We start from the raw sequence: 10,265 nt of genomic DNA, 5'->3' as shown, positions 1-10,265 counted from the left end.
ACTATGTTTTTTCTGTACCAAGACAGGAATATGACAGTTGTTGTCGTTCTTTTTTTATATGTTTTGTCATTTGAATTTTGCCATAATTAGAGTCTTTCCGACTTGATTTTCCTGAGTTCAGTATTTTTATAATTTTACTTTTTTCTATATATTCATTTATGAATTAAGAAACATTATTTCAGAGTAATTACTCCCCTTTATCTTCAACTACAGTTTCCCCAGTTTTTATGAGGCCAATCTGGATAACAATGTATGCGTAATCACCCCAAAAACAGATTGCCACCAAGCAAGCAAGCAGACCTCTTACTTTCGTATCACATGCAATTAAAAAGCTATCTCTAAAAAGTCTTTATTTTATTATGTTAATTATGTACAGCAACGGAAAATAGAAAATTATAGCTTTCATAAAAGGTAAAAACCCAATAAACGTGCTATCTTACTATATATCTCCATAACTAGGAGCTGTTTTTTTCAGAGCGAGACTGACAATTGCAAGTCTTTGATGTGCGTTTCTTTTAGCAGAATAATATCACTGTACAGGAACTACTATATTTGAGGTTTTTTTCTGATGTTATTTTTTGTCGTTCTATTGAAATCAATTGGTGTGTAATATAACAAAATGTTTTAACAGCAACCTAGGACTTTTCATTTCTATTTTGTTAGGGTGAAAGGATGTGCCATTTTAACAGGCTCAATATCTGCATTTGCACAAAATAATAACGAAGAGAAATTCTGGTTGTCTTCAAAGAATACCACAACCTTTACTACCATTCCTAAAAATGTATGTAATGACGCATTTTTTGAAAATTATTATATATATACTATTGTATACATATATGCTCTACAAAAGAACACTTTCAAAATAGCTTAGAAAACGTGATGAATAAATTGTTGACTTTGTAACCTGGGTTACATTTTGCCAATAGTCGTAAGCTGTGGACAGGAACGACGACATACACTGAAGCATGAATTTTTCATTTTTACCAGAAACTCAATTTTTTTAATTTTCGTTTGGATTTTCGCGATGATATCACAGCTGATACATAAAATTAGCTCTAAAGTTATCTCATAACACACTACAATAAAGTTTTAATATGTGATGACCATTTTTTACTGTGACAATTATAAACTGGTTAATGACATACAAGTGACATTAATTTTGAACTTATTGAATTCTTTTTGCAATATATTTTCCCACACTAATAAGAAATCTGTTTTTTTTTCTGTCAATGATGATGATTCTATCTGGAAATTAGTAAAATTGGTTAGCCTATTTAAAAAATGTAATAATCTTGTTTATTTCTCTTTAATAATGCCACATCAATAACTATAACATCAACTAAAGCTGGTTACTTCTTTTTTAAACATATTGTCTTGACAGGATACGTACAAACAGGTCAATTGCAATACATGACAAGTATGCACAGAACATAATTATAAAAGCTAATCAATTTATTAAACAAGAAACACACTTTATCCCTTTTAATCTGTATGCACGATGTTAGTTTTAAACACATTATTTTCCTGTCTCTGATAGGTGTGCGATAACACGTTCCTTGGTATTTTGTAGACTTTAAATGAACGTTTAATTGTTGTTGTATTTGACAATTTAAACCAGTTGAAAGCAACATCATGTGAAAACCTTAGGCGACGACACGTACAAGGAAACATGACTAAGATTCATACAGATGCTTATAATGTTGGTTCGGCTATATACAGGTATGTTAAACTAAATCTCCATTGGAAGTAGTTATGCATGATTTATTAAGTGTGAAAACATAATAAGTCTAAACACCATACATGAGTGTTTCGCATGAAGTTTAAATGTAGCGAAAGTGGATAATGCTGACTATCACACGTAAGTAATTTCGATTTCATTAAAATATCCTCACAGCCCTTCTTGAACGTTGTTTTGATTTAGAAGCACATGTCTCTGTTAATCTTATTTTTTAACGCAACTTAAATAATCAAAAGTTATTACAGAAAGTAGGCCACGAGAGTGAAAGACCGCCAATTTTTTTTAATTTATCTAAGTAAAAATTATAAGTCACCAAGGAAGATAAAAACTGGCAAACGATACCAGGTAGATGATTATTTATACGCCAAACGCACGTTTAGTCTACATACTTGTCATTCGTGGTGCTCGAAAAGTTTTCTATGTCATAGGTAAACTTTCAAATAACTCAAATTTTCATCAAATTTACGTTTCAACACAATTTCATAATAGAAAAATGCAAACAATGCTTCAATACCTTTATATTTATAACGGACATTCGTTTCAATGCGATCTATCGATTGATTTTTTTGTTTGACAAAAAGACAAAAAAGTGGGACGCATATACATGTTACCTTTTGTTCTATGGATTGCTTCTCTGTCTTGACTCGCAATAATTTCAAATTACAATGAAACTAATCTAATCGTTATTTCTGTAAAAATTTCAGTTTTGATATCGAAATAATAACAGTTTGTTCCTCTATGCTTTGCACTGGGCTCAGATGCAATCATTGTGGTAAGTTAAACACACTTCAAAACTAATTAGATTAATGTAAGGGGGATACTTTCAAATATTCACAACATTTTTAGCAAAACAATTCATAATAAAATTATGCGTTAAGATGTAAGATAATTGGACATGAAACAACAATGCTGTATTATTATATAGTTTTCACGTTCGAAAATCATATTGCAAAAAAATTACAAAATTGAAAGTGAGAGAAAAAAGTTTGAACGAAAGAGGTAACAGAAAAGTGTTTGTTTTATATTTTGCTGCCATTTTGATATATCAAAAAGGATTTAAAAAAAAGCGTTATAAAAATCAGGAGTTATGATTAATTATTCTATAAAAGAAAAAGAGTCCATAAATATATTCAGCATGTTATTAATCATCTTTTTCTTGTGCCAGTACTATGAAATATTATTGTTCATTTGTCTATTGAATGGAACACTTATAGTTATTCTAATTGATAATGGTATATTTGATTAAGGATATTTCAAAATCAATAGTTGCCAGTTTTGTCGAAATATAAGAATATGCAATGGTTAAAAACAATTTGTGGCACTTGATATATAATCAATTCTAGTGTGAATTACAAAAACAACATTCAAGTCTGGAGCAAATATCGAAAAGACTTGTAAGTAATTCAAGAAAGTAATTCAACAAGTATCTGTTTTGAAAATGTAGGTTAATACAAATAGTAATGTTGAGATAACATGTAACATTCTTCACTACAATGGCAACACTATACCAATGTCAATATATAATTATATGATTTAGAGATACAAACACACAATCCAATCTTCGAAAAACCATTAGGCACACACATGATGTGATGTTGTCATCAACTCATATCTCTTATTATATAAATATCATATTATCTGTTAAAACTAAAGCTGGATATCTAAAAGATCTTCACGTATCTCTGATGGTTCAAAAGTTGTTGTATCAGTCAAATCTAACACGAAAAGAATGCAAAACAAATTTCTAATTTGGATTTACAGTTATTATTAGATGCTTTTAATATAAATAAATTTAAGATGCCAAAAGTGATTTTCAATTGTACTTACAGTGACAACAACTACGCAAACTTCCCAACCAATTCTTTCAACAACGTCGATGACATTAACACAGCCGACGACGAAACAAAAAATACATGTGAAAACGATATCCACGACAGCTATAATTGAAACAACAAACACATCACCAGTATGTTTTTTTAAAAGATAAACAAATAAGCCACAGCATGAAGTTCAGAAAGCACAGCGATTTCGATATATTTTAATGAGACGAATGTTAACTATGATTATATACAAATTTTGTTTTTATTGATTTTGTTGATTTGTTTCAAAGTTACTCGCATTTGCGATTTTGTAAGGCATTTGGGAGGTGTACGTATGGTTATAGGTTGCATTTCTGTAAATATTGACAATGCAATTTCCAATAAGAACTCCTTTTACGGCTAAAACTGTACCACTTTTACTATGAAGTTTTGAATCTTATCCTAGAATTGAAAGTTCATATGCACAACAATTGTTTTCATAGGTCAAAATATAGGGCTGTGCGCCGCATATTTTCAACGTTTATATGCCCTGAACTTCTCGGAGTTTAAACTAGCACTCATTTTCTTAACTACCACTGCTCCGAATGAAAAGGTACCACAAATTTCAATGTAAATAATATGCACATGTTTATTTACTGGTTACACTCCCAAGTTATATCTCTGTGAGATTGAACACAGAGAGCATAACTGGGAACCAGTATGTAAACAAAACTAATTTTCTATGAATATTCAAGATACAGACATTCATTCAAAGAGAAAACTCTCTAAAATCAGTTTTTCTCACATTAATACTCGTTTATCAGAATTATAGTCTTCATAAAATCACTGCGTATACTCTAAGTCTTTCTTTACTTTACACTTTATATCCCCTCCCCTGTTTCAATTGTTTAAAGAATTTGAAAACAAACCTTTTTTATTTATTGCCAGCCTACCCTATTTGCATATTTTCTGATAAAAAAATGCCGAATACCTGCTTAAAACTGTTTTGATAACATATTGACAGCATATCAGAATACTATAAAATGTAATTTTTAGCAGTCAATCATTACAAAATTCAAAATTATATAAGTATCCAATCCAGCCTCTGTCTCCATTCCACATTTTACTGTATGCCTATTTGTCAATTAAAAAACACATTTTCTACCTCAAATGGTAAATTTATAATTCTTGTCACCACAGTATCATCGTTAACCATATATCTGACACAAATTAGTAAATATATATACTAGAAATGTTCAAACAAAGCCATATTTGCAATAGTTGTACCATATTTGCGGCATATTTTCAACGTTTATATGCCCCGAGCTTCTCAGAGTTTAAACTAACACTAATTTCTTAACTACCACTACCTCGAATGGAAGGTAACCACAGATTTCAATGTTAACAATATGCATATGTTTATTTACTGGTTACATTCCCAAGTAATGTCTCTGTGAGATGGAACACAGAAAGCATAACTGGGAATGTAATATATGCAATATTAGTTTTTTATGAATATTCAAGACCTCCCCAAAAGAGTTGTGTTTTGAGAAACAACTGTATTCACAAAGTGCAACCTATACCATGTTCTGACTCGTAGGGTCCGCAAACTGGAATTTGTTTGTGTTCGTTCAGTTGTTGCTCTGTCTACTTTTCATATCGTTAATATGTAACCGTTGTTGAAACGTCAAAACTTTTAGGTGAAGTGACATATAGAACCATAGAAATACACAAATATAGCAAACTATCAACTTTTGATAAACTCAAAATAACAAAAATACAGGCAACAGAAGCAAACTCAAATCGGGAAGTCACTTATCAAATGGTTAGATTAGAAGCTAAAACACATCAAACAAATGGAAAACAACTGTCATATTCCGGACTTTGTACAGATATTTCCTGTGTAAACGTGAATGACGAGGATATAAATTGATTTGTGGTATATAGGTCAAAATTGACGGTCGCTATTACTGAAAAAAAATATATTCAAACAAACAATTCTGAATGAAATTTTAAGCTTAACTTGTTTTATTGAAATTTATTTCTAATTGTGCCTGATGTTCATATGATGAAATCATAATCTTTCAGTCAGTTTAATTGAAGTCTGGAGCTGGCATGTCAGTTAACTGCTAGTAGTCTGTTGTTATTTATGTATTATAGTCATTTTGTTTATTTTCTTTGGTTACATCTTCAGACATCAGACTCGGACTTCTCTTGATCTGAATTTAAGTGTGCGTATTGTTATGCGTTTACTTTTCTACATTGGCTAGAGGTATAGAAGGAGGGTTGAGATCTCACAAACATGTTTAACCCCACCGCATTTTTGCGCCTGTCCCAAGTCAGAAGCCTCTGGCCTTTCTTAGTCTTGTACTATTTTAATTTTAGTTTCTTGTGTACAATTTGGAAATTAGAATGGCGTTCATTGTCACTAAACTAGTATGTATTTGTTAAGGGGCCAGCTGAAGGACGCCTCCGGGTGCGGGAATTTCTAATTACATTGAAGACCTGTTGGTGACCTTCTGCTGTTGTTTTTCTATGGTCGGGTTGTTATCTCTTTGACACATTCCCCATTCCCCATTTCTGTTCCCAATTTCAATTTAACGATCAAAGAAAAGGGAAGAAATTTAGTATATTTTGAGTCAATCTATTGGTTATGATTTATTACATATTACATATGTAATTTTTTTCGTTGTTTTGAAATCTTATCTAATTGATCCTAAATACTCTTCAACCACGTTCTTTTGTTGATGAAACACGTGTTCGGCTTGTAAAAATGTATTCCTAGTTTCTATGGCGACTTTATTTACAACCACATGTTCGATGCCATTGATAGCGCATATTTCTCCCTAGGGATATCACCAACCCAATAGTCAACTCTCCTGTGTTAACATGCATTATCATTATTATGGTAAAACCCATAAATTGACTGTTTACAATAAAAAAAAAATATAATAAGGATTTCCTTCTGCAGCAATTGATCACCTTGGCTTTTGATTTTGCCATTTGATAGGAAGTTTTTCGTTTTGAATTTACCTTGGAGTTTGGCGTAATTGTTTTTTATTCACATTGTCTATGGAAAGTTTATTTACAACCACCGGGTCGGTTGATAGCTCAGGCTTCTTCCCAGTGTTTTCACCAGTCCACTAGCACTTCTGTGTTTTCATTGTTTGATAAACTTAGGTTTTTCTCCCAAAGGAAAAGGTTTTCTTCCGCAGGAACAGATTAAAACTGAGCTTTTGGTTTTGCCATCTAACAAGGGAACTTTGCGTTTTAAATTTTCCTTCGAGTTCGGTATATCGTTTGTTTAACTTTTTTAAACAACCATTTAGAATTTTGTGTAATCAATGCACTTCAACTTACTTACCTAATTTGGCCTTTTTTTACTTGTTTTTATATTTCTGTCACTTATATGAGTCTTTTGAAGACTTAACTCCAGTATGCAGTACAAAATTTATTTATGGTTTCTAAGATACGTTTGTTTACAACAACTAGGTCGATGAAACGATCGATGTAGGTTTCCTCTTCGAGGGTTTCAGTAGATCAGTAGTTGCACAATTTTGACACGAACTATTGATTTCGACCCCAGTATTACCTTAGCTGTATTTGGCAAAATGTTACGGAATTTTGGGTCATAAACGCTCTTCAAGATTATTTTCATTTTTGTCGTTCAATTTGAAAATAACTTGCATTATTTATGATGAGTTTAATTACAAACACAGGTTCGATTTACTGCCGGTAGATGTTACCTCTACGAGGGTACTCTGAACGTAGTTTTGACAGGAATTATCATTCGTATGGTCATAGTTATAAATAATAGTAACCAAAGTAATTGATTACCTTAATGAACTGAATTTGACGAATTATTACAGACTTTTGGACCACCAACGCCATTCAGTTTCTTTTTTTTAGGGGGGAGGGGGTTAAGTATGTTTTATTCGAGCGTCACTAATGAGCAGCCCTTACGTGTCTAATGTAGATGAAACTGGTATACAAAAAAATCTGATCTCGAAACGTATGATGAGTTGACGAGAAGCTGACAGCAAAGTTTATTTTGTAGGTATAAGGTATTATCAAAGCTGATTAAATAGATTACAATTACAGAAATACAACGTGTAGTGTGTTGGTTCCTGCAATAAATCCCCTTTACAGTACTTTTGTTCTCCTGTTTTAGTCATGTGAACTGAATTTCCTATTAGTTGATTAGTCATGCATGATAAGTTTGGTTGATGATTTACTACTACTTTTGATAGTTTTTCATCAATATTTTTGCGTTTGTTGGAGATATTTTGTCAATGTGCAGTTCGGGAAATATCGGTTAACTAACTTCTCTTATTTCAACTGAACTCACGCTAATAATCAAAAATTAAAAGGCTTTATATATTGTTTATGATTAGAAAGAAGATGAAAACATCACGACTGCAAATATCGCATTAATAGCTGTGATAATAGCTCTGCTATTGGTGTTACTAATATTTTTATACAAATGGTAAGTTTTCTGTTATTATTTTTACATCGATGTGTGCACAAAGCAGAAATAATAGGTAAAATTGTCAAAATCGGGGTACAGCAGTCATCACCGTGTCACAATCTCAATCAGAACAAAAACAAACAAATAGTTAACAAAGAAGCACAAAAAGCAATTATCACATTTAAAAACCACATTCATTGCTTACTCATTGTTTTTTTTTTTAAATCAACCTATAAAGGATTGAAATATTAAAGTCCTGAGACTGAGTGGCTAGGTTCACATCAAATCTGGTGTAGAATTGCGTGTTTTACGTTTGACGTTTTTTGTTGATCAAAGTATTTTCAAAGTTATAATAGAACAATAACATAATGGCATTATAATAGAACAATAACGCAATGGTGGGATGTTTAAATTACAGAGCCACGTAAAAAGAAACACCAAAAGTCACACGTACAAAGTTCACCAGCAAACATGAAAGATAATACATACAACTGATTGACGGGATGCATAAGTACCGAGACACGTCAAATGGATATAACCAAAAACAAACTAAACAGTAAAAGTAATATTAATAATAAAACAAAGACAAATAAAAGAACAATATAACACGTTATAATATGATAAACAGCGTCAGTACTCAGAATATATACACCAAGACCCACATCTATAATTTATGAAGTTGATACGGTATATTTATCAAAAATGTCTTGGTACCTTCTGATGAACTGTTTACGAAAAGGACGAGCCGTTATTTGACATACCCTCAAATAACTAATTATACATAAAACTAAAAAGCCTTTTTCTACGCAGCAACACTGTTTCAAGGAAAAAATATATTAAATATTCCAATCACCATTTGGCAGATATAAAAATATGCTGATGACACATTTTTCTAAAATTCTAAATTTTACAACGGGAATAATGAAGTCACATCTTTTGCCATAAAATAATTTATCTTCTGAGGTTTGAATATGCAGTTTGAAATGTAAAGCATACACATCTGATGTTGTGGCATCTTAGTTAGAAAAAATGTAAACGCGAAAGATAAAAAACAAATAAAGCAACACGTTACATTTCGTGGGTTCAAAATGCTTTTCTGGATTAACGTTATCAGGACCACACAACATCGAATACTTGAAAGACAGAGATGTTAAAGAACCAAAATAGTTGAAGAGCTATATAGGCAAAAATGATATAAAATATAGTCCAAGGCATCTATGGTCAACTATTGCTTCATCGTAGTAAATGAAGTTTATAAATACTTATATTCTGTGTTTATTATACTAGTTGGTGTATTAGAGAAAATGATAAAGGGGTTTAAAATTCTTACAGGTGGAATGGAAAAAACAAAGTCGACGATCATAAAATAAGTTCGACCATAAATAAAGAATCGACAGAAAATAATGGACGAAAACAAACAAACAAACCAAATAATGATGAGAAAAAAGAACGTGAATATAAAGAGAATTCGGATTTAGGAAATAATGAAGTTGTTTCATCTAAACCCAATTCAGATAAACAAACAGGTAAAATCGTTGGAAACCCCAAAGAACTTAATGCTGATAATAATAAAATTCAAAGTGAAAAAGCCAACAACTCAAGAAAAACTAATAGAAATAAACGCCGTAAAACAGATAATGAATTTGAAACAAATGAGGACGAGAAGACAAAAAGACAACGAAACAAAAAAAGAAACAAAAAGGACGAAAAAGCTAATCACATGGACAAATGTGCTACAGTGAAAGAGATAAATGCGAATCATTCACATAATGAAAAACACAATAAAAGAGACGAAAACGGTAGTCACATCCACAAATGTGGAACGGAAAACGAAAGAAAGGAAAACCATTCTTATAAGGATAATCAAAAACAAACTGAGCCCTTTTGTAACAAGGAATACTCATCTGAAAAATGTGAAGCCACTCCTGATGACAAAAATAATGCCATAAGAAACAGCAGGATTCACACTGCCAGGGATTCGCGTGAAGCTGCTATCAGAAAAATAGAAATGAAAAATACTGATTCCGAGATTACTAGACCGAAATCTGCGCAAGACTCGAAGTATCCAGATAAAGGAAGTCTTGAATCACATGAAAACAACCAAAATCAAACTGCGCCCCCAAAATCACAAGTACAGACCCTTATAATGGTAGGTGAAGCTTGCTGACTTATGACATAAAAGTAAAAGAACATAAATATTTCATTAAGAAATAAGTTTGTACACTTATGTTTTGCTGTTTGCATATGTTTTATTTTACTA

The 10,265-nt window shown here is 31.6% G+C and overlaps 1 protein-coding gene across 1 annotated transcript; it reads left to right on the top strand.

The window, feature by feature from the left end:
* The first annotated feature begins 1,669 nt into the window (after positions 1 to 1,669).
* Positions 1,670 to 10,172, top strand: LOC134727431 (myb-like protein X). The gene is made up of 2 exons (XM_063591813.1): positions 1,670 to 1,719; positions 9,338 to 10,172. The coding sequence occupies exons 1-2, from the start codon at positions 1,670 to 1,672 to the stop codon at positions 10,170 to 10,172; spliced, it is 885 nt and encodes a 294-aa protein (XP_063447883.1).
* Positions 10,173 to 10,265: the final 93 nt, after the last annotated feature.

The sequence above is a fragment of the Mytilus trossulus genome, chromosome 8 (genome assembly GCF_036588685.1).
Source record: "Mytilus trossulus isolate FHL-02 chromosome 8, PNRI_Mtr1.1.1.hap1, whole genome shotgun sequence".
Classification (NCBI taxonomy): Eukaryota; Metazoa; Mollusca; class Bivalvia; order Mytilida; family Mytilidae; genus Mytilus; species Mytilus trossulus.
This window is presented reverse-complemented; position numbering and strand designations above follow the sequence as displayed.